At 36.0% G+C, this 25889-nt stretch overlaps 2 protein-coding genes across 6 annotated transcripts in view; one reads left to right on the top strand and one right to left on the bottom strand.

Annotated features, from left to right (window-relative positions):
- Positions 1-2344: 2344 nt before the first annotated feature.
- Positions 2345-23655, bottom strand: LOC100917306 (zinc finger protein 345-like). Its single transcript, XM_023496600.2, has 5 exons — positions 23363-23655; positions 10388-10462; positions 8958-9084; positions 8271-8384; positions 2345-7241 (listed from the first exon to the last, which is right to left on the bottom strand). The coding sequence occupies exons 2-5, from the start codon at positions 10421-10423 to the stop codon at positions 4972-4974; spliced, it is 2547 nt and encodes an 848-aa protein (XP_023352368.1). The 5' UTR covers positions 10424-10462; positions 23363-23655; the 3' UTR covers positions 2345-4971.
- Positions 23655-25889, top strand: part of LOC111719158 (zinc finger protein 501) — a 14209-nt gene continuing 11974 nt past the window's right edge. For all 5 annotated transcript variants that reach the window (XM_031947465.1, XM_031947463.1, XM_031947464.1 and 2 more), the window contains exon 1: positions 23655-23900. The gene's annotated coding sequence lies outside the window, so the exon portion shown is untranslated. The remainder of the gene's footprint in view (positions 23901-25889) is intronic.

Raw genomic sequence — 25889 nt, 5'->3', positions numbered from 1 at the left:
AACAGAAAAGGGGGGTTGCAACCAGTGACATTGAGGCAGAACAATTAAGGGAAACAGGAGCAGGACAATTTAGGGAAACTGAGGCAGAATAATAAAAGGAACCTGTGGCACAACAAGGTATTCCTGATTTTCAGTCACCAGTCATCTTCAATACAGTTTCCAACTCCCAGGGACTCATACAACCATTTAGCAGTTGAATCATCTTCAGAAAAGCACATGTTCTTCAGCAAGGAGTAAAAATATGGATCTAACTCAATGCTAAAAGCCCATTTGTGATAAAAATTCCTCAATTTACCACCTTCCCTCCAATTTCATCTAGTGGATTGAGGGATTCATTTGATAAAAAATACCCTTAGTCAGTCTCCAACTATTTCAACTCTCTTCCCAGATAAATAATTTTTTTTGTTCCAGGAAATCAAATTGGGATTTGTTTTGTTTTAGGTTTGGGGGGCCATATTTGTCCATATTCCTAATCCTGAATAGTTCTTTGGAGACTTAGAAAGTCTTAAGCATTGTTCTGGTAAGTCCTCACTATAGCATTTTACACTAAACAATCTCAGCCAAATCTAAATGGCAGTATTCTTATTCTAAAATTTAATTTAGTTTTTTTTCAATAAACAATTTCCCCCCCCCCCCCGGACTGAGAAAAAAAAAATCCTTATAATATGCATAATAAGGCAAAACAAAATTCTACCTTGGTCATACCAAAAATAGATGTTTTAATCTGCATCTTAATTATTTCATCTATAAAGAAGTATTTTTCATCATGGGTCTTCTGGAATCATGTCACTACATTGATCAGAATTCTAAAATATTTTGAAGATATTTGTCTTTATGATGTTATTGTGTAAATTATTCTTCTGGTTCTGTTCTATCAGTTCATAAAAGTCTACTTGTTTGACTGAAAACATTGAAAACTTCCAATTTGTCATGTATTACAGCATAATATTCTACTACATACATATACCAAAATTTGCTCAAATATTGAAATAATAATAATAATAATGATAATGAGCTAAATACCTTATTGCTAGATTGATGTCCATTTCAAGTTTTCTACTGGTATTCTTCCATTGACTAAACCTTCAACTTGAGTTTTTAAAGAAATTGGATCCTGTCAATAAAAAGTTATTATAATAAAAAAAAAAAAAGAAAAGTTTACATATTTGACTATATATTCAGGACCATGAACATAAAAAAATACATAGCCATTAAAATTAAACTTGTAATTTTGGTTCAAGAGCAAAAAATAAAAAAGCCATATTTTCCTCAAAAAAAAAAAAAAATTGGATCTTAAGTCTTTTACATTTTACTTTGTCATTGGTTTATAGCTTAATTTTTTTTCCTCCACTAATTTTTCTGTTTTGGGATAAAACAGTAAAGGTGTCCTAGCAGTGAGTTGGAGCTGCTGTTCTAGGTAAGATCACTCAGGAGAAGTGGTTGTGTATTTTTGTAGACTGGTTGATTGGTTGGTTATTGTCCATCTTCAAAGTGGACCAAAATGAAGTCACTGCGTTGGAATCAAGGTATAATGTGTTTCATTCTAGCTGATCAGATAAATATGAGCTCAGAAGATTCTACCATAGGTCAGGCACAAAGAATCCACACGAACATTTGTAGTGGAGGTGTCTCTAACTTTGCAAGTTTCACATTTTGTTTTGAGCTACTGCAATACTGCTTCATTCATAAAGCAAGAATGCCTTCTTTCATATCATACCATGCCAGCATCTCCTATGTCACACAATCAATTCTAAAGTTTTTCAGAGAGACCTTGGGAATATACTTGTATCACTTCTTCTGACCTCCATGTAACTGCCTTATATGAGTTTTCTCTAAAATTGTTTTTTAAGCAAATGTACATTTGGCAATTGAAAAACATGACCAGCCCATCAGAGTTTTGTTTTCTGCCGTAGGTTTGAATATTTGGCAATTTAGCTTGAGAAAGGACCTTAAAATGTTTATTACCTTATCTTGCCAAATGATCCTCACAATCTTACTAAGGCAATTCAAATATGTAAGTTTTTGTTCTTCCCCCACCCCATTGCTTTTTTTGTATTAAAGTTTAATATTTTTATTTTCCCAGTAACATATCAAACAATTGTTTATATTTAATTTTTAAAACTTTGAGTACCAGTTTCTTTCTTCCTTTCCATCCCCACTCCTCTTTAAGGAGGCACTTTTGAAATTATGCAAAACATTCCAGATTTCTATCCTCCCTCCCCCAAAAGAAAAATAAAGTTAATAAAAAAGGGTATGCTTCAGTCTGTATTAAGACAAAATCATCAGTTCTTTCTCTGGGTATGGATAGCATTTTTCATCATAAATCCTTCAGAATAGTTGTGGATCACTGTATTAAGGCAATTCAAATGGAAGTAATTCTGTTTCCTGGCATGTTACTGGCAGACTGTCAAGGTTTCAATACTGAGGTCAGCACAACAGCTAGATAAGTGTGTTACCTTATCATTGAATCACTGAATTTTTCCAAACAGAAGCTGGATGATTATTCCTCAGGGACATTATGGAGGGGATTTTTGTTCAAGTATTAGTTGGACTAGATAACTTCTGGAATCCTTCCCAACTCAGATTGTGTGAATCATGCAACTTCAAAGAAAGTTGCTTCACTTCTGGTCACAATAAAGTAAATCTGGTTCTATTTCATGGGTACAACATAAAAATAAGACACCAAAAGCAAGCAGTTAATGTCAATTACTTTAATTAACAATTCAGAAACCAAGTTTTTAGCTTTGTAATCTTTCATTTTTCAATATTTATAACAGCACTGATGTAGATGCTTTTCCCATAACAATGAACACATTTGATCCTATAACCTGTTTTATAAGTCAAATACCCTAAAATTTGCTCCCTGTGCTCCTGATCCTCATCCTCTTCCCATATTACCCAGAACTTATGATACTAAGTTTCTTCCATGCCTTTCCTCCTACCTTATCACAAGGAAAAGGATAAATAAGAGGAGAACCTAATGTAGTTGGACTCAGATCATGAATTTAGAGTTGGAATGATTCTTAGGATCACCTATTAAAATTCCTTAAACTTACAGAGGAGAAAACTAAAGCCTAAACAAGTTTGTCCTGGATGAAAATCACACACATAGTAAGTTGTAGAGCTGGGATTCAAATCAAGATCCTATGCCTTTCTGCACTGTCTTTGCCAACAAAATTATTTTTTGACTTAGGATGCTTTATATGAAATTCATAAAAACCAATTAGTAACATCAACAGGAATTTCATTTACATAAATCAGATTAGCAGGATCTGAAATACAGGGCATTGCATACTGACTGGGACAGCCTTAGCTTTGTATACAAATTATAGTGCAACTAGCAAATAAGCAGGCAGGAGCAAATAAACAATTGCGGGATGGGATATGGGAGAAAATCCCCAAACCCAAACATTGAACACCTTGCTATGGAAGGTTGTCTCTATATTCCCAGTGTCAGGAAATGGCTACACTTCTTTCTCTTTTTTCTGCCTTATGAAGAGAACTGAAAGAGTTGATTGAGTAGGTGGCTGCTGAGACAGTCAAAGAGGTACTGTGCTTCATTTCCTTGTTTTTCAAGTACCTGTGTGTGGGAATTGAGGGCAAAGCTATTGGAGTTTTGATATCAACTAATGGAAATTCAGGAGATAAGGACTTTTGATAGAAAATTAATGAAGACAAATCTGGCCTCAGATATTTTAACACTTCCTAGCTGTGTGACCCTGGGCAAGTCATTTAACCCCAATTGCCTCAGGAAAAAAAAAAGAAGAAAGTTAATGAAGACTTTTTATCACTTTAATTTCATCACTTGAATCTCTTATAATCTAGGTGGCACCATAGTATTGCATGAACAGTATAAAATGAGTGCATGCACAATTGCCTGAAATAGTGATGACCACAAATTTTCTCATTCATGAAATGTAACTTTAAGAAACAGCTACACTTAAATAATTTAAAGTAGAAAAGCAAATAGTTTTTGATTAAGTTTTTACAAGGAGGGAAAAACTTGTGATACAGAGCTTTCCCTTGCTCCCTTATCCATAAATTTTCTTCTCAACTGAATCCAAAGCAAATGTTAGGCACAAACCATTCTTTCATAACTCACCGTAAATCATTTTACAAAGTGTCAAAATATTCCTGGAATAGAGTGAGGGAGCTTATGAATAGCTCTGGAACTTCAGGTGAAACCGACTTCAAAAATCCTCCTATTCTGTCAAAACTTGGATATTTGTTTAGCTTAGAGAATTATTTCTTTTATGCTATTCTGTATAAAACTGCTTCTCAGTCATTCCTCTCTCCTCCTCCAATTTTTCCTATTAAAATTCTACACTTTGGTCCCTGACAGATGGATCAAGACCAATCTCTTTAATAAAACCATTTGTCACCTTTCCATCTAGATGTGACCTTTCCTTCTTCTCAAGGCCCAAAACTTGTACCTCTCTAATCACACTTTCTCATTTATATTGCATTGTAACTAATTTTACATGTATGTCTTAGCTTCCTTACTGGATTGTAAACTTTGTGAAAGCAGGTACTCTGAATAGTTTTTCTATTCTCCACAGTATCAAGCATGTATCAGAAACTCAACACGTATAAATATTAGTTGGGTCCTGAATGAAAATCAACTAAATATTATCAGTTTATTTATAATAACATTTTACTCTAAATTACTTTCTTTAATTGTGATTGCTTAGAATTACTTAAGCTTAACTGTTTTATTGTTTATTTTATATAATCTTTCATATATTTATGTAAAAGTTTTGGAAATTCAAAGTTAAATATGAGAAGACTATGGCAGAATTACATCTTTTGAATCTCAGAGAAGGTACATGTTTGGACATTCAGGCCACATGATAGTGGCATCCTTTCACCAACCAATGGTGGCATTTCAAAATTAGAGGAATAAATTTTTGAGAGATTTATTAACCTCTCAGAGCTAAATATAACAGCAGAAATCAGGTAGTGACATAGTTATCACAGAGTCTCTCTAGTGTGAATTCTTTGATGATTAATAAGGTGAGACCTCTGACGGAAGGCTTTACCACATACGCTGCATTCATAGGGTTTTTCTCCCGTGTGAATTCTTTTATGTTGAATAAGGGATAATTGTACATTGAAAGATTTCCCACACTCATTACACTCATAGGGTTTCTCTCCAGTGTGCATTCTCTGATGTTGAATAAGCTGTGATCGTTGACTAAAGGCTCTCCCACATTTATTACAGTCAAAAGGCTTTTCTCCAGTATGAACTCTCTGATGTTGAATAAGGTTAAAACTTAAAATAAAGGATTTTCCACATTCACTACATTGATAGGATTTGTCTCCATTGTGAATTTTCTGATGTTGAATAAGATTTGAATGTTGACTGAAGGCTTTTCCACATTCACTGCACTCATAGGGCTTCTCACCAGTATGAACTCTCTGATGTTGAATAAGGTTAGAACTTAAAATAAAAGCTTTCCCACATTCACTACATTCATAGGGTTTTTCTCCAGTGTGAATTTTCTGATGATGAATAAGTTGTGAGCTCTGACGGAAGGCTTTACCACATTCATTGCATTCAAAAGGTTTCTCTCCAGTGTGAATTTTATGATGTTGAATAAAAGATGAGCGGTCACTGAAGGCTTTGCCACAATCGTTGCATTCATAGGGTTTTTCTCCAGTGTGAATTCTCTGATGTTTAATAAGATTAAAACTCTGACTGAAGGATTTCCCACATTCATTACACTCATAATATTTTTCTCCAGTATGTATCTTTTGGTGTCGAATAAGACCAGATCGCTGACTGAAAGCTTTTCCACACTCATTACATTTAAAGGGCTTCTCTCCAGTGTGAATTCTCTGGTGATCAATAAGGTTACAGCTCTGGCTGAAGGTTTTTCCACATTCACTACACTGATGGGGTTTGTCTCCACTATGAATTTTGCAATGCTGAAAAAAAGATGCACGCATACTGAAAGCTTTTCCACATTCATTACATTCATAAATTTTCTCCCCACTATGAATTTTGCTATGTTGAATAAAGTAAGAATGAGCACTAAAAGCTTTTCCACAATCCTTACATTTGTAAGGTTTCTCTCCAGTATGTGTTTTATGATGCCGAATAAGGCTGGAGCTCCGGCTAAAAGTTTTTCTGCAGTCATTGCACTCATAGGGTTTCTCTCCAGTATGAATTCTCTGGTGCTGAATAAGGGTTCTGTTTTTGCTGAAAGCTTTCCCACATTTGTTACATCCATAAGGTTTGTCTCCATTGTGAATTTTATGATGATGAACAAAGGATGAGCGGTCACTGAAAGCTTTACCACATTCATCACATTTATATGGTTTCTCTCCAGTGTGGATTCTCCTATGTTTGATAAGGTTAGAACTTTGGCTAAAGGATTTTCCACATTCATTACACTCATAGGGTTTTTCTCCTGTGTGAATTTTATGGTGTTGAATAAAAGATGAAAGTGCAATAAAAGCTTTACCACACACATTACACTCATAAGCTTTCTCTCCGGTATGAATTTTACGATGCTGAATATAAGATGAGAGGGCACTGAAGGCTTTTCCACATTCATTACATTTGTAGGGTTTCTCTCCTGTGTGAATTCTCTGATGTTGAATAAAGGATGTCTGTGCACTGAATATTTTTCCACATTCATTACATTCATAGGATTTCTGCCCAGTGTGAATTCTCTGGTGTTTAATATCATTAAAGCTCTGGCTGGAGGTTTTTGCAGATTCATTACTTTTATATGATTTTTGACTAATCTGCATACTCTGAGATTCACTAAGAATTGAATTTTGCCTAAACATTTTTCCACATGCTTTAGCTTTATAAGGTTTCTTTTCTTTATGAACTTTCTGATGGCTAATTAGGCTTGCATTTTCTTTGAAGTTTTGGCCACATGTATCACATTGATGGACTCTTTCCCTTGTTGGAACCCTTGGATGTTTAACAGAGGTTGAGTTAATACTGACATTTCCCCAGAATTCATTACATTTTTGGCCTCCCTCCTTTGTGGGTATCCTTTTGAGTATCATTGTTCCTGGCCTAAAATCTTTCTCTTGGAAAGACAATTTCTTTAATCTCTCTTCCAAAGGTTTTCTCTGACATTTCAATCTGTCACCTTTTTCAAAATGAGGTCCTTGGAGATTATTTACTTTGAATTTTCTTGATAAAGTCCCTTGGGCTTTCATTTTCTCAAACATTTCTTGTTTTGGAATAAATATCTTGTTCTTAATTTGAGTATCATAGCCTGAAACAACACCAAAATCCAGATGGTAACTGTTCTTTATTTAGGGAGAATAGAAATTTTTTTTTTTAATATTTTGGAAGACCTTTATTTTATTATTTTTTATTTTTTTGGTTTTATTATTTTTAATAGCTTTTTATTTACAAATTATATGTATGGGTTATTTATGGAGAATAGAAATTGATAACATAGGAAAAACCACATTCTAAATGAAATAAATGTCTTCTAAGAGAACATGACAGTTATAAATCTTAATATTGTCCTTAGTCTTGGCAAAGGATAGTAACAGTGGGAGGATAACAGGAGACAAAAGCAATGAGAGGAATAGTGTGAATGCAGAAGGCCAAGTAAAGCTGAGGACAATGAGGACAATGCCTTAAGAAATGGGAGAATAGTTTATTTAGGGAACATAAATAGAATAGTGGACAAGGGAGGTGAGCTCTCAGGAAGTTTGTAAAAGGTGATTATACCAGATAGTGAGAGGAAGGTATTAAAAACAGGATATACCTTCTACATATTCTTCTTAGGAAAAAGATATTAGATTATTTGCTTAAATATGTTAAATAAATGTTCGCATACATCAATAGTACAGTCATGTCAAAACTATTAGGTATGCATCAAAGCCTTGTTCTCTAAATAAGCTTAAAGCTAGGGTCACAAATGCAGTCCTTTCAGTTACTGGGGAGCGTTGATAGAAATTTATACAAAGTTCAAAAACTGATTAGAATAATGAAAAGTACAAGGCAGTTTAATTTTAAAAAGAAACATCAATATCTTTAAATTTTTTAAATAAGCTTTCAAATGTATTTGTAAGTTCATATTATTTGTTTCTAAAGTATTAAAATTGCACTAAGACTTTTGAGGCACCCTTGCCAAAGACTAAGGGTGTTGATTGGAGGAGATAATCTTTGAGGCCCCTTTTAGTTTTAAAGTTATGGTCCAATAAATCATGCTTATTACTCTGATAAAAACATAGGAAATATTCAGTAAAAGAATACTTAAGGACTGAATAAAAGGTTTTTGCTTACTTACCTGAATTGTCATCTCTCAGGACTTTTCTCCCCTGAGCTTCCTGCATGTCCAGGACCCACGGCTCTTCTCCTTGCTCTAGCTGAGAGATCACATCAGGTTTGGATACTAGAAATCCTTCATGGGAAAGGAAAAGAGGACTTGTCAGTCCTTAAATCCAGAACTGAGGTTATGTCTAAGTCTTGGGTCTTTTGGGAGGAGGTAGAAGGACATGACATGGGCAATAACTTCAAAAATGAGAGTAGAAGATGCATGTTGGGTCTGACTAGCCTAAGAATTGTTTCCTTGAGGGAGATGGTTAGGGTGTGGGAGGAAGCTGTAAAGGGCAAGGAGTCTGTGATCTGAGCAAAGATAACAGTTATCTCATGTATCCTATCTCCAACTAAGGTAGAAAATTCCATGATGTTGGTGGAGACTTGTAGAGCTAAGGCAACAAAACAGGAACTTGAAGAAAAAGGAAAGTATAGATTTAGGAAATATTAAGGAAGCTTCTTATACCGAATTCTACAAGGACCAGGTCTGGGGACTTTATACAGAAAACAGTCATAAGTGTGTGTTTGAATCCAGAGACAATAAGGAACCTCTAATTCCTGAACTCTGAGGTAAAATCCAAATGATGGCTTTAGATCCTACTTTGGATAACAAAAAAGAAAGGCAAAAGTCTAGATGAATCCCAGGGTTGAGTCTTACCTAAGGAGACTATATTTCCATAATTTTCCATCATCACATTCTTGTAGAGATCTCTCTGAGCAGGGTGCAGAAGGCGCCACTCCTCCTGAGTGAGGTATATTGCTATGTCTTCAAACATCATGGAAACCTGAAACAACATATTCCTGCTAAAAATTCAAGCTTCCAGTGTTGTGCTTGGGGGATGAGAAAGAAACTGGGTAGTTTGTAATAAGGGAAGGTGTTTCAGAAGCAGCAGATCCAGAGGTTTTGGATTGAAATGTTTTCAAATCTACATATGAGTATGGCCCTAAATAATCATGTGCATGTTTTGTATGTCCATATGAAGAGATAGAAGTATGTGTTCACCTTCTTCTTAGTTGAGAGATGGGGTGGAAATGGATGCACTTTGGGGAAATGAAGAGAAGCTATGGTGAAAAAGGCACTGAACTTACAGTGAGATCTGGATTCAAGTTCTAATTCTTACACTAAGAAATCCTGTGATCTAATTTATATCAATTACTTTTTAAAGTCTCAGTTTCTTTTATAAAAGTTAGGGATTGAATTGTCTCCTCCTAAATCTCTCTAGAGTGACTTTAAAGAGATTGTAGAGAAATCCTCTCTCCCTGTTGCCAAAACATTGCTACCCTCTCTCAGAAATACAAAATGATCAACTTTGGGTAGTATACAGATTTTGCCTTACCTGGATCTGAGTACAACTGTCTACTGATATGATCAATTGGGAGGGGTAATAACTTCCCTAATGACAATTTTTTGGCCTCCAGTCCTGCTTTACCAAGATGGAGCATTAGGGAAGGCAAAGCATAATACATGTTGGTGGGGTGGGAGAAGAGAAGAGATTAAATGTTTTCCAAGAGAAAACTAATATGATCTGAAAGACTACTCTGTCAGTGAAATGAAATAGGTTTGTTTATAAGATATTTTCTTTGATTCATTCATTATTTAGGATACTGTGATTTAGTCTCCATTTAAATCTGTATCTTTTGTTATATATAAATAATCTGTGGCACCACTATATAGTCTTCTGTTTGTAACTTTGGAATTGTGTTGGATCTTCATTTTCCTTCATACCCCAATTACCAGATTCCTTTGATTCTATTTTTGTTCATCTCTCACATACATCTGTGTCTCTTCATTCCCTCTGCAACCATCCTAGAATAGGAACCCTCACTCAGAAAGAGGCTTGGATGGATTGAATTTTGGACACATTGTATTTAGAATGCCAGTGTGGCTTACAGGTCACTAGAGATGCTGATCTGGAGTATGTGCATGCATTAATGAGAGAAAAAGTGTGTATATGAGATATTTCATTCCCAAACTCCTAGGCAAGAGATTAAGAACTCTGTAGTGAAAGCATTACAGGTCCAAATTAAGGAAAGAAGCCGAGACATTATGACCATAATATCAAATGATTCTCATGAAGTATGGCTCACCTGTTGCTCAACTGGTAGGGGCTCGGCTGCCATCATCTGATCTCTCAGGACCCTCTCAGAAAGACTGGCAGGAATCTGAGGAGCAGTTAGAATTAAAGAAAAAGGAAAGAGCTATGTGTGAGTTTAGATTACCTAAACACACTGTCCAACTACTGCCCCTTCGGCTTCCTTAATCTTCCTCTGGAAGTAAACAGGGACCTTCTGATAGATTCCCCTTCTGACCCTACTGACAACAGAATTATAAGTTTATAAATTGTACAAATAGACAGAGAGAGCCATAACCAAGAGTGTAACTTGTTCACATGTTAGATAAGGTGTGTGAATAGTCATGCATTGCTCTATCCCAAGAGTGTCATAGAATATCACACAAGGATTAAGATGAAAAAACATTCAGTCAGCATTGGTTACTGGGTAGAATCTGAAGTTATTAATTAAAATTTTAGGAAACCCAACTGTTACTCAAAAACAAAATCTAAAGGAAAAGAAGCATCTTATATCTTTGAATTCTCTGAGAAATCATGGGATTGAGGATGGTAGGTCAGTAGCTAAAAGAATACAAAAGGAAGTTTTCACAAGAAACACAAATGCTAAATCACCAAATATGAAAAAGGTTCAAACTCTTTAAACTAAATATGAAAATGATTGATTAATCATCAGCACTTTAATGATTTTGTGATTTTATTGACATACATATTCCTCCCACAGTTACAGAGTTTAACCAGAATCATTGAAGTACTCAAAAATCTGAGATAATACCTGAAAGAATCTGTTGGTCTAGGCAAACAGATGATGAAACAAATTCCTCTCTCATTAAAAATGAAAGATTATGGGAGATGAAAGTTGCATATGATGACTTACATGCTTGTTTGTCTGGATAATATTTAATAATTTTTCTTTATTAAAGGGAGAGTTTGATGTTGGAGAGGGAAAGCATATTAGGAAATAATTGGTAGAATAAAACAAAAGGGGATCAATAAAACATTAAATAAAATAAAGACATCTGTCATATGCTACTCTAACTCAAGATGGAATCTACTGAATTTCTCTGCATCTCAAAACTAAGAAATATAAGCAAAGATGAAGGTGTTGTAGGTCTGTACTGTTCAAGATGTCCAAACATCAGTGGTTTGGAGTAGATAAGATAGAATCTATGAGCTTTTATTCCATCTAGCTACAACTTCTTTTTATCATTTCATTAGGCTAAAGAACTAAATTTTTTTTCCTTGAGTCTACTGGGGTTAAGTTATTTGCCTGGGGTCACACAGCTAGGAAGTATTAAGTGTATGAGGTGGGATTTGAACTCAGGTCCTCCTGACTTCAGGGATGGTGCTCTATCCACTGTGCCATCTAGCTGCCCCTGGAAATAAAAATTGACATGATTTTCTTTCATTAGCAGATTGTATACTCATTGGTTAATGGATAAGGATGTCACATTTATCTTACCAACAATCAAGCTGGTAGGTTTCTGCTAATGTATAGCATTTCTGCAAAAGTAGACAAAGTTTACTCAGGACTGAGGACCATTTTGTATTTTTTTGTTTGTTTGTTTCATTAATTTTCTGGGCCAAAGAATTCATCATTAGGTACTTGGTCTACTTGCAATGAGAATCTCCATATTTTATGAGGTCATCCTCAGAAAACAGGGTTTTTTTAACTCAATTTACTTGAAGTCTTTCCAGCATGGTTGGCCCTGCTAGAGATTGCTTTGCTGTGACAGGATGAAATGCTAGAGAAGGGTTTGGTGGAGAGAGAAAATATATATGACTTCATATAAAGATGAGCAGTAGGGACCTCACAGAATTAAAGAACCTCAGAATTAAAAAATATTCTTGAGGCCACCTGCTTCAATTTAAATCCCCATGATAGCTTTGACATCTTCAATGACTGACTGATCTGATGCATTGTTGGTTGAGTTGTGAACGCATCCAACCATTCTGGAGAGCAATTTGGAACTATGCTCAAAAAGTTATCAAACTGTGCATACCCTTTGATCCAGCAGATCTACTGGGCTCATATCCCAAAGAGACCTTAAAGAAGGGAAAGAGACCCACATGTGCCAAAATGTTTGTGGCAGCCCTCTTTGTAGTGGCTAGAAACTGGAAATTGAATGGATACCCATCAATTGGAGAATGTTTGGGTAACTTGTGGTATATAAATGTTATGAAATATTATTGTTCTGTAAAAAATGAACAGCAGAATGAATACATAGAGGCTTGAAGAGACTTACATGAACTGATGCTGAGTGAAATGAGCAGAACCAAAAGATCATTATACACTTCAACAACATTATATGAGGATATATTCTGATGGAAGTGGATATCTTTGACAATGAGAAGATCCAATTCAGTTCCAATTGATCAATGATGGACAGAACCACCTACACCCAGAGAAAGAATACTGGGAAATGAATGTGGACTACTTGCATTTTTGTTTTTCTTCCCAGTTATTTTTATCTTTCTGAATCCGATTTTTCTTGTGCAATGAGAGAACTGTATGAATGTGTACACATATATTGTTAAGATATACTTTAACATGTTTAACATGTATAAGACTGCCTGCCATCTAGGGGAGGGGGATGGAGGGAAGGAAGGGAAAAGTTGGAACAGAAGTGATTGCAAGGGATAATGTTGAAAAATTACCCATGCATATGTTCTGTCAATAAAAAGCTATAATAATAAAAAAAAAATAACTGACTGATCAATCTGTCTTCATATTATGACTCCTAATGAGGGAGTACCTCGTATTTGTTGAGCAGCTCATTCCACTTCTGAATAACTCTAGTCAGAAGTTCAAGTGAAAAAATCTGCATATTAGCAACTTAAATTCATTGCTATCAGTTCTGTACTCTGGGAGAAAGCTTGAACACAACTATGATATCTTAAGTTTATTTTTTTTGCTCCAGGCTAAACATTTCCAATTTTTCCAGTCAATTTTCATATAATAGAATTTAGAACTCCTTACCATTGTCCCCTGAACATGCTCTGAACATTGCCAATATTCTTCCTAAACTGAACTGAGAACAATACTCCAGGAGGGCATGACCAGGATAGAACATAGGAAGACTATCTCACTTTCCATGTTCTAGACACAGTCTCTTCTCTCAATGCAGCCTAATATTACTATTAGCTTTTTTGGTTGTCACATTACACTATTCATATTGAGCTTTCAGCCTGATCTTTTTCAAACAATCTGTACAGATGACATCAAAATCAGAATAACCAAAATTTATCTAGAGCTTTAAGCTTTGCAAAGCACCATAACATATTGTATTATTAATACAAACATCTCATTTTGTCCTCACAACACTGGGAGGTAAGTGCTATTATTATGTCATTTTAACAAATGAGAAAACCGAGGCAAACTGGATAAGTGACTTGCTCAGGATCACATAGCTAGTAAGAGGATAAGGACAGATTTAACTTGGATCTTGCTGACTTCAGTCAGGTTCACCATGGAAACATACATCTTTGACAAATGGCTAAATGTCCTAAATTCTAACAATTAGTGCCAGTCACAAGAACATTGCTGTCCTCTACAGCTACAGATGTGATCAGTACAAGGAAGCTGGGAGATAGGAATAGTACCAGGCCTTAAAGCCCATTGAAGGAAGATGTAGAGTTCTAGAGAAAGGAGAAGCTGGAGAAGGTTAAACTGTAAGTAAATACCCAGCAGGATCAGAGGCATTATCTTAGGCAAAGATAAAACTCAGTAGATGATGTTCTTCATAATAATATAGGTAATAAACAGATTATTTCAAAATTTTGGTGACTTGTCTGTTCATTTACATAGGTGCTCCTTTAACTAAAGTAAATCAAAACCTTTTCCATTCCTAAATTGTAGGATTATAACTCTAGACTTGGAATAATTTTTTGAGATTATCTAGTCCATTGCTCTTTTACAAATGAAGGCCTGAATAGATTAAGTGATTTGTTCAAATTTAGCTTCTGTGCCTGTAAACTGTTATTTGTATTGCAACATTTCCTAGACACCTTAACATTATATCTCCAAACTTTTACTTTCACACCAAAACAAACTTGGATGTCATGAGATTCCACTGAAACAATTTTGACCATCAGAAGAGGCAGAAAATCCAGATGCTGAAATGTTCTCCAAAACTTCTCTTTAAATGGGAATTTAAAGTCTCAAAACTGATTTCAAATCATTCCCCTTTCACTCCTCCATTTACAATGACAGGGTATTAACTTAATTACCAGATTCCATTTACAAACTTGAAGGTTGTTGCAGAAACTCACATTCTTTGCTTAAGAGCTATACATTATATTTTAATAAGTAATTTTTTCATGTTACTATTTTCCAAAAATTAAGAACTTTTGTTTGAGGTTTTCAGTAGCTACTACTTAAATGTGCAAAAATATTTATTGTAGCCATTTTTTTTATTATAATAACTTTTTATTGACAGAACCCATGCCAGAATAATTTTTTACAACATTATCCCTTGCACTCACTTCTGTTACGATTTTTCCTCTCTCTCCCTCCATCCCCTCCCCTAGATGGCAAGCAGTCCTATATATGTTGAATATGTCGCAGTATATCCTAGATACAATATATGTGTGCAGAACCAAACAGTTCTCTTGTTGCACAGGAAGAATTGGATTTAGAAGGTAAAAATAACCCGGGAAGAAAAACAAAAATGCAAACAGTTTACATTCATTTCCCAGTGTTCTTTCTTTGGATGTAGCTGCTTCTGTCCATCATTGATCAATTGAAACTGAATTAGGTCTCTTTGTCAAAGAAATCCACTTCCATCAGAATACATCTTCATACAGTATCGTTGTTGAAGTATATAATCTCCTGCTTCTGCTCATTTCACTTAGCATCAGTTCATGTAAGTCTCTCCAAGCCTCTCTGTATTCATCCTGCTGGTCATTTCTTAGAGAACAATAATATTCCATAACATTCATATATCACAATTTACCCAACCATTCTCCAATTGAAGGGTATCCGTTCATTTTCCAGTTTCTAGCCACTACAAACAGGGCTATTGCAGCCATTTTCATGGCGGCAAAATATTATGCTCATCAATTGGGGAATGGCTGAACAAGCAGTGGTATATGAATGTAATAAAATGCTGTTGTGCAATAAGAAATACTATTGTGCCTTTATGATTTTATGCAATTTCTCTAGCCATATTTAGTTTCTTTTAACATCTTTTTCTTACCATACTCCCCTCATTTTAATTTTAATGATCATAAATTATTTCAGAATAACAAAATAGTATCAATATTTTAATATAATTATCCTTAACAATAAAAATAAGGTTTTCATATTTATAATTTTTCATAATAATATAAATATACAGTTAATATCTGTGTAGAATAGCATATTGTTATGTCATCTACATTTGTTAAGATTGGGTTTTGGCTGTTAGATTTAATATACCTCAGTTGAATAATAGTCATCAACATTGTGATTAACATGGTTAATCTAGTATTTCCAAAGTAAAGGTTTGATTATTTGATATTCCATTAGGGATTATTTGCAAATTAAAATGAAAAGCCTAGAAAAGTGACTTCGACTTATGTTTACTTTTTCCTTGAAATGAGCTGGGAATTTTTAAAAATAATTATAATTAATAATAATATAATATATAAATATACAATAAAATATAAAATAAAAATATAAATAATAAATAATAAAAATAAATAATAATTTAATAATTAATAATGAATTTAATAATTCATAATAATATGAAGGAATTCATAAACCTATCAGAAGCCTAGGATAAGGCCTGGAATCTTCTGAGCAAGATCTCCATTCCAGACAACCCATAAAAATTAATAATTTGCTGATGTACTAACAATCTCTAACAAGACTAATTTTAAAAATTGGTGTTCAGTTTAGGAAGATAAGGGCCAACATACGTGAACTCTGTCCAATTAGATAAGCAGCTATAGCCCATAGGTTCATAACTGAAGACTTTCTGTCTCAAAAGAAACTTGTCAGCATGTGCTCCAAGTATAGTCTCTGAAAAGCCAGGATCTATTTCATGAACACTGAAGTATCAAATGGTGGAAGTTGTTAGTTGATTAATGACAAATGCATTCAATTCCTCAGTCAGAAACCAATAGTAAGGTTACGACTCTAGCTCCAGTAATCCTCTCCTATCCGAGTCCTTGAAAATAGGGTCTAGTATCGAATTATTTAAAAAGCTTCTGCTCTACTCTCTTCTCACGGTAAGCTACCATCTCTCATTGTACTTTTAAATGTATAGAAGTATAGTCACCCAATACCTATACTTCCTTGTTTCTTAGACAATCTACAGTCTGAATTCCAATCCTATCATTCTACTTGAAATTATTCTCTTAAAGGTCAGGCCTTTGCTACGTGTTAAGTCTATTCATCTTTTTCAGTTCTCAGTCTTTACTCCTTCTCAGCTTTTTATATTGTTTGTCCATTTTTTTCAGGAAACTTTTTTTAAACACTCTCCTTAAAGATAAGGTACACTAATTATCTTGCTTCTAACCACTCCTCTGCTACCTTTACTGATTCATCTTATTTTTTTAAATGTAGGTATTAAGAAACTATCTGTGGCCTTCTCTTTCTATACTATCTTTCTTAATAACCTTTCTCACTCCTGTTTAAGAAAAAGATTATCAAAAAAGAATAAATTCATTTAGGGATCTCCCATCTTTTAAGGAGAAAATAATCCAGAAGGAGATGGGAGTCAATGATATTACATTATGTCAATAGTTTTAAGGAGAAAAAATTTTTGAATTGGGATGTTTTTAAAGTCTGATGTGGGTTGTTAGATGTGTGAGTTGGAGGTCAGAAGCAAAATGAGGCATAGGAAAAAAGATTTTGGGAGTCAGTTACATAATCCTACTATGCTCACAATTTTACTTTGAATTTTCCTTTCCCTTGAATATAACTAGGTCCCACTGATTACCTTTCTGCAACAACACACAAATCTGCTTTTTCCTTTCTACATCTACTGCTATGTAAGTCAATGTAGGTCTTCATTACCACCCACACACACTATGGCAATTGTATCCTTAAGGGTCTTCATGATTCTAGCTTTGTGATGTTTAGTCACTTTAAAAAGATTAAAGGATATAAAATGGCAATTTTCAAAAGGAGAAACAAATCACCAAAGTCATGAATCCAAACTCTTTATTAAATGAATCCAAATTAGAATTGTAAAATAACTATCTTACATTTAGTAAATTGATAAAACTCAAGTGTTGGGAGATCTATAGAAAAACAGGCATCATACTACACTTTTGATTAAATTTTGAATTGATACAATTGAAAGCAATGTGAACTTGAATTTGAAAAGCTATTCATGCCCTTTGACCCAATAATCTTATTATTGGAACTATATCCCAAGGATATTTAATATTCTATCGTTACCCCAGTTTGCACTTGTAAGTTCCATCTCCTTAGGGAACAAATCCTCCAGATTCAAGGTTTTCCATGAGGCCACACTCCTAAAATTATAACTCACAATCCCACCCCCCACACCCATTGAAATGTTTATCTTACTTTGAGTCATTCAGAGGACACAATTAGTTCAAAGCACAAATATTTATTGACTTGTCAAAACTATAGCAATAACAAAACATAATCCTCATAAATGAGCAGGGCATATGCCTACAAAAACACACAGTTTAAGATGGAAAAGTAGACAAACATAGAATTCACAGTGGAGAGACACATAAAGAGAACACATTTAACCAAGGAAATGTTCAACCTTGTTAGACCTAAGTTTATTGGATAAACTGTTCCACTGCACTTCTTGATCCTGGGTTAAATGCTTGGCTCTGATAACTTACCACAGTCTCTATTGGATTCAGCTTCAGGTTCAACTGCCGTCTTGGCATAGGATACTCTCTCAAATGGCATTGGAATTCCTATCAGAAGCCTAGGATAAGGCCTGGAATCTTCTGAGCAAGATCTCCATTCCAGACAACCCATTCTTGGTTCTTTGTTACCAAAAATCAAACCTGCAGCTGGATCTGCTCCCTGCTAGACCCAAAGTCTCCTTATGGCCTTATACTCCTGCTGTAATCCTTACCACCCTTCACCCCCTCCAATACAGAAAAGGCTTAGGTTAAAATGTCAAGAGTATCTGCAACAACTGAGTTTCTCCTCCATTGTTTGCTTTTTTTCTTATCTTCTTTTCCTATAAACTAACTGTTACATTCACCTTAAAGGATACTAAGGATATGGCTGATTCTCAGGCAGCCAAATACCATGCCTTTTAGTCATCTTTAGCCAGTGGCCCACACACTATAACTTCATTAAGTTAACTTAGGGGTTTCTTCACATTTCATTCAGAAAATTTCTTATTTTGATCAAAGACTGATCCACTCTCTTTAAAAATGTATGATGTGGTGGTGAAGGGGGAGAGGTACAGGGCAAAGAATGGGAAGAGTCCTATTTGTATTTTCAAAATTAGCATTTTTAAATATCAAACTGAAAAACTAGGTGGCCAATGATGGTAGAATGGTTTAAGTTGACACCCAAAGTTAATGGAATATTGTGGCACAAGAAATGAAAAAGGTATAATGAAAGACATTAGGAAGTCATGCAGATAGAGTAAAATCAAAATATTTAAATAGTGCTTTGGGATTTGCAGATAACTTCATATAGTGAACCTGTTGTAGTAGAAAGAGTGTTGGAATTTTAAGTTGGAAGAGATCTGGGCTTCAGATTCAGAGTCAGACACTTCCTAGCTACAGAAAGACACTTAAACCTCTCTCAAGCATTTTTTCTCATCTATGAAATGGGATAATACTTATATTACCTACCTGAACTCTAAAAAATAACAATTCACATTTATATAGCACTCTAATCTTGAGTCTCTTGCCCCACTGTCCTACTGCTGTCCATACCCTGGGTTACCTTGGTTTTCCCTGCTCAGAATGTTCTTCTCAGTGGAAGAAGCCACAGAAATCTATTGAGTGGGTGCACAATCTAGACATTATCTTAATCTCATTAATCTTATCCTCCCAGGTGCACAATAATCCTTTAATTCTTCCAAATCATACCACCAGTCACAGCTGCTCTGAACCTTGTCTTTTCTTATATCTGGCACTTCTTTCAGCCTCTTTCTCAAGAGAGGTTCTTACTCCTAACTTTACTAAAAAAACAGAAATACCAAAATAAGTACCCCTTTCTCTTAATTCAGTGCCTCAGATCCCTCAATATTCTTTTTTTCTCTTTGTTACTTGTCCTTTTTGCTTGCCCTTTAGTTGTACCTGGATCCCACTATGTGAACTTTGCTCTTTCAATTATTACCTCCTTCCCTTTAATCTTCAATCTCTCCCTATTTACTACTGGTACTTTTCTGGCTGTTGAGAAATATGCCCAGGTCTCCCTGTTTTTTAAAAAAATCAATTTATTAAAATCAAATATATTTTATTTATTTCTTTTATCTTTACATCAGTCATTTCAATTCCCCTCCCCTCCAGACTGAACTCTTCCTTGTAAGACAAAACAATTAAGTAAAAATATCCATTATATTGCGTGTATGCAATATTCTAACCTTACTAGGTTAGTCCCCTTCCTCTCTGCTATAAGGTAGGGAAATATATTTCATTACCCCTTCTCTAACACATTCCTTTCTTTTTCAATTATGTTGTTTTACTTTCTTTTAATATCCCCCCATAACCCATTTACGTTGTTTCAGTTTCTCTTTTTTTTTTCTTGATTCTGCTTAGTTTGTTCTGGATCAAGTCATACAAATGTTTCCATGTTTCTCTGAATTCTTTAAAAAGAAAAATCACTTGATACAATGGTTATGTCAATTTTCCCTAAATGTTTTTCTTTGTTATAAAGAAAGGCTGTAAGGAAGGAATATTGGGAAAAGTCTGCAATACTTTTTTCCCCCCAGGGATAACTTTTTTAAAATGTCATATGAAATTGCAAGCCCTTTAAACTATGATATTTTTTTCTCTCTTTTGGAATGTACAAAAAACTGCACATTCATTGCCTTCATTTCCTCATCTCTCACTCACTTCTCAACTCCTTGCAATCTGGCTTTTAGTCCCATATATATATAGTTTTTGTATCACTTTTGTTTTTCAAAATATCCCTATTTTCATCCCTGTCTGGAAAGTCATTCCAAAAAAATAAAAGAAAAAAAGATCAACAAAACTGACACATCAACCAAGTCCAACATTATAAACAGTGTTTCACATCTATAGTTCCATGTCTCTGCAAAGAAAGGAGGTACATTTTTACATGCTTTGGAGGACCAACCTTGGTCCTCCTATTTCACAGCAATCAGTTTCAATTCCTTCGTCGTTTTTTATTTTACAAAATTGAAGTCTTTGCATATATTGTTTTCCAGTCTTCACTTTGCATCACCTTATATCTTCTCTTCCTGCCTTCTTCTATTTTTTGTTCTACACAATACTATTCCATTACATTTACATAACACAATTTGTTAGCCACTCTTCAACTTTTAGTTGTTTTTTTTTTTAATCACAAAAACTGTTACTGTAAATATTTTGGGGGTATAAGGGACCTTATAACTGCACTACTTGGGTTTTATGAACAGCAGTGGGCTCTCTGGATCAAAAAATATGGACATTTTTGTCACTTTGAGCCTTTGATTCAATTTGAAATCCTGGTCAAAAAGCACTCCTTTGAAGTGTTGTTAATTCCAATAGGAGATCCGGGTTGAAAACTGATAATAAGAATCTAAGCCTGGGAACCTCAGCTCTTGAAGCCTCAAGACCAGTGGTTCTCAAAGTGTGGTGCAGTGAATCCTGGAGAGTCTCTAAAATCCTTTCAGAGGGTCTACAAATTCAAAATTAGTTTTTTTTCTATTTATGATAAAATATCTATTATGTAACCCATATAAACAAAAACTCTTTGGGCATATTTTCAATAGTTGTTAATACCGTAAAGATACTGAGAAAGTTTGAGAATCACCTGCTCAAGACTCCTTAAAAAGGGCAGTAGCAAAAGAGGCCCAAGCAACTTGCTAGGACACTTTTTGCCTGCTGAGCATTATCAGCGTAAAAATTCAATTTTCCCAATAGGTCTTTGCAACTATATTAGTCAGACCCTTAGCAAACTGATTTCTATCCAACAATAACTTTTTTTTTCTTAATTAATTAATTTATTTTTATTTATTATAATAACTTTTTATTGACAGAACCCATGCCAGGGTAATTTTTTTACAACATTATCCCTTGCACTCACTTCTGTTCCGATTTTTCCTTTCCCTCCCTCCACCCCCTCCCCTAGATGGCAAGCAGTCCTATATATGTTGAATGTTATAGTATATCCTAGATACAATATATGTGTGCAGAACCAAACAGTTTTCTTGTTGCACAGGGAGAATTGGATTCGGAAGGTAAAAATAACCCGGGAAGAAAAACAAAAATGCAAACAGTTTACATTCATTTCCCAGTCCAACAATAACTTTCATTTTGCAATTAATAATTTGGGAATAAGTGAATTCTTTCTCTTTTAAATCTGTGGTTGATTAAAGGATATTTTAACTACTCTCTTATTGCCACTAACCTAATGACCACAAGGGATTGAGGGCATTCAAACCTCATCACTCTTAATTGCAAAATCGGGATGCCTTTTCTGACTTTGTTCTTCTTGACCTAAATCTGAATTTTTAATATTATTCATCACATTGTCTTCTTTTATACTCTCTCAATTTTCAACACTGCTTTTTCCTGATTTTTCTACCTCTGTGATAGAGCAAACATAAGTGTTTAGAGCTTTATGACCGTCTATAAAACTACAAACTACTCACTATGGCATTACACGTCCATAATTTGGCTCTAACCTATCTTTCCTGAATTATTTTACATAGCTCCCCTTAACATATTCTTATGTTTAGTCAAACTGGCTTATGTGTTCTATATATAATATTTCATCTCCTGCCTTGTCCTTTTCCAGTTCAAACTGTTAAGTTAGATGGTCAGACCATTTCATTTCTCATTATTTTAATTCCCCATACTAAACTATGGCTTCATAGTGTCTAGGACATTAAAAATGAATTTCTCTTTTTGCCCTTTAAAGCCCTTAAAAATATGACCCAAAACTATCTCTCTAGGCTTACTATACATTACTCTCCCTAAACTCACTTATTTAAGTTTAGCTAAACTGGCTTTATTGTTCTTCATATTGTCCTTCTTTTCATTTCCCAATTTTCCATGCCCGAGAACCGTTCCCCATGACTGAAATGCATTTCTTTTTCATTCCAACCTGTCTTCTGCTCCGCTTTATCTCACATTCCCGGTACCTAACACAGCGCCTGGACACAGTTAAGTGCTGCCTTTCTCCTCAGCTCCACTTCTCAGAATCCCAGGCTTCCCGCAAGATTCAAGTGCTACCTGGAAAGGTCCTCGGTGATTTCCCAGTGGCCGATACTCTCCACCTCCACCTTTTATTGAAGAGGTACCCATCTCTTACCTCAGATGGGAGATATCTGAGGTTCGGGACCGTTTGTTATTTTTGTCACGATAGTAATTTACAAATAATATTCACGTTTGTTCAAAGTAAAGCTGCGAACGTTTCTCCCATAACAACCCTGTAGGAAATGCCCTTTTCCCGTTTCTTTTTTTGCTCCAGCCTGCAATTTGAGTGAGGTGTGGGAAGCTTCAGGCGTGGAAACTTCCTTCACCGAGGTAAATGGGCAATTTGCGAAGGTGCTAATCCAAAACCTGGAACAGATATATTCAGATTACACAAAAACCCACCCATCTTTAAACATACCGAGTGACTGAAAGCACGGCTTAAAGGGCGTCCCTACCCTCAAAGGGCTTACGTTCTGCCAGAGGAAAATTAAGAGACCCTGACCTCAATGGCAAGCTACCTCGCGAGCCGACCAAAGTCCTGCCCTCGCTGCCACGGGTTCTAAAAGTCTGAGGCGGAATTCGAATACAAGACGCTCTGGCCTCCAGCAGCTCGATCCCTCAGCCCCGGGCCCTCTCCGAGTCCTTCTCTTTCTCTCTTCTTCCCTCCCTCAGGGCCCGCACTCACCCTCGGCTCCGGGGAGACCGGACCCTTGCAAACCACCCCGGAGGCCGGAAGTACCGCCCCCAGGCTTCCGCTCCCCGGGAGGGCCGGTCCCGACGCCCGAGGGGACAGCTCCAAGGCCAGGAGGGAATTCTGCCCGTGGGTGGCGGAGTCACTTGTGCGGAAAATCCTGGCAAACTGGAGGGGGGAGGGAGCAGGAACACGCCGATTTGACGGTTCCAAATCGGCCGGCTAAGTTGCGGGCGCCTTGAGCTTCTACCCAAAGGCGGTATAGGCCTTCACGCCCCGCTCTCCCCTCCCCCACGCCGGGTCCCCGTTTGGTAGGGAGAAGCGCGCCGCTTGTAGGCTGGAGGTGGGAGAGGATGGAGACGTGAGGGGGGAGGGTGTGAAAAGAGTAACCACCGAGGTCGCTAGGCCTCCAAGCAGCCTAGAGTGGTCCTCTCTTGGCGCTCCTTTAACCTGTCTGGATTGGGTGGATGCCGGAAGGGGCAGCCCTTCCTATCCGCTGCCTTGGATTGTGGGGGCTGCTCGGGAGCTGTGGGTGAGTGAGTCGGGCTCAGCCTGCGGAGGCTCCCTTTTCCCTCTCTTTCCCCTACCCCTGGAGACCTGCGGATATCGGGGTGCAATTGTGTAATGCCTTTGCTTTGTCAACCCCAGAAGCCGAAAATGCGCTCACTTATTGGGGAAGGAGGTATTGTTGAGGTTTAGAAGAAGACCCCAAGAGGTTGGGATCGTATACCGCTGTCTGAAAAGAACTTTCTGGCTTGAACCCATCTCCAAGTCCAGGGGCACGGTTTAATGTAGTTGTAAGGCCAGTTGAAGCCAGCTGAGTTCCAAAAGGATTTAGCAAAGAACTAGAAGCAAGAAGACACTTTTCTAGAAAAAGACTAGAGAGACCCGGTTCTTCTTGTCCCTGATATATTGATTTTGTGGCCCAGACTTAGAACTGAGGAATGATCTATTCACTATTGGCTCTGAAACTTGATTATCACTGACCAGCAGATTATACATGACAGTCAGCAATGTTTGCATGACTCTCCTAAACCTGGAAGATTTTAGAATCATTGATAGACGGATAGAGAGGATAATAGCACTCTAAGGTCAGGGAGCTTCAGGATCACTATGTTTCCCCTAGAAGCTATATCTTATAGGGAAAGAGCTTTGGTAGAACGGTAACCCTGAAAAAGCCCCTTGAACTCTAAGCTGAAGGGCCTCTAGTAGAACTCAGCACCAATGAGTGGAAGGTGCTAAGAGAGCAGTTTGTAAAAGGGGGAGTAAGCTGCCGGGCCATGGGTTGAAAGAAATTCCAGACCCAGGGTATTCTCTAAAGTCTTAGTATAGTTTTATGCTGATAAGAGAACACTCAAGGCAGGGAGGAGGGATGGCATTAAATAGCTGTCTTCCAATTTTGGTGTTCGGACCCTGAAAATATATTGGGATCTCTGGCCATTGTAGTAGCTTAGGCCATCTCCAAATCAAGAGGCAAAGATTCTGTTTTGATGACATTGAGTTAATTGCCAAAATGGGACTTTATGGAAGAATCAGGGTACAAGTAGGTTTTTTTTATAGGAGAAAAAATAAACTGATTTGACATCAAACTTGACCTTGAGGTTGGATACTTAACTGTGAGGTTGTGAAGATTTTGATCATGCCAGGAATTCAAGGAGGGTCTATTGAAATAAAAATCCACTTAAGGATAACTAAAGGCCTACTTAAAAACAAAAGATCTATTTTAGGAGAAAATTCTGTCTGTACTTCATCCTGCTTCCTTCCGGGAGTAGCTTGGACAGTAAAATTCAGGCCCTTCTGTTGATGCTTCTCTCCATGCTCAACTCCCCAGGACTTGGGTTTTTAGTTACCCCCATCAGTATTAGATTTGTTCTCGTGGAAGCAATAGATGGAGGTTGCCAAGAGGCCAATTGGGACTTGATGTAATGAAAAACTTCTTAAAATTAAAACTGTTCAAGCTTTGAAACTTACATGTTGAATTTATTTTTATGTAAATGTTTCCTTATAATATGTTGCATTATGTATTATATTATGTATCATGTTACAAGATAGGCCTGGTATGTGTGTGGAGATTCAAATTTAATTGAAGATTCCAACCCAGGAAATGGTGGGGAGGTGATAGTTATGTAAATGTAGTAAACATATATTTATATTGTATTACAAGATGTTCCACAAATCTTAGTGCAGTTTCAGGCTTCTTGATGACCTGTATAGTATAAATTATAATTATAATAGACCTTGGAAATAAAAGCAAGAGCTACATAATAGAGATTCCCAGTTTCTGAAACAATCTTTTGTTCTACACTATATAAATTGTTCATTTTACTTGATGTTTAAGGTAATTGTTTTTCAAAAGAGGGGAGAAAGAGAAAAACAATTAGAGTCGCCCAAAAATTCTGTGATTTATTTTTATTCTATAGTAAATACTTAATAAATGCTCAATGAGTGACTATAAGTATGAATTAAAGATTTCCTTGCTCTGGTGATTTTGTGTTGTCTTTAGGAGAAAGTACAAATTCTT

The sequence above is a fragment of the Sarcophilus harrisii genome, chromosome 1 (assembly GCF_902635505.1).
Source record: "Sarcophilus harrisii chromosome 1, mSarHar1.11, whole genome shotgun sequence".
In the NCBI taxonomy this organism is placed as follows: Eukaryota; Metazoa; Chordata; class Mammalia; order Dasyuromorphia; family Dasyuridae; genus Sarcophilus; species Sarcophilus harrisii.
The sequence above is the reverse complement of the archived record's forward strand: the minus strand, read 5'-3'. Positions and strand labels throughout refer to the sequence as shown.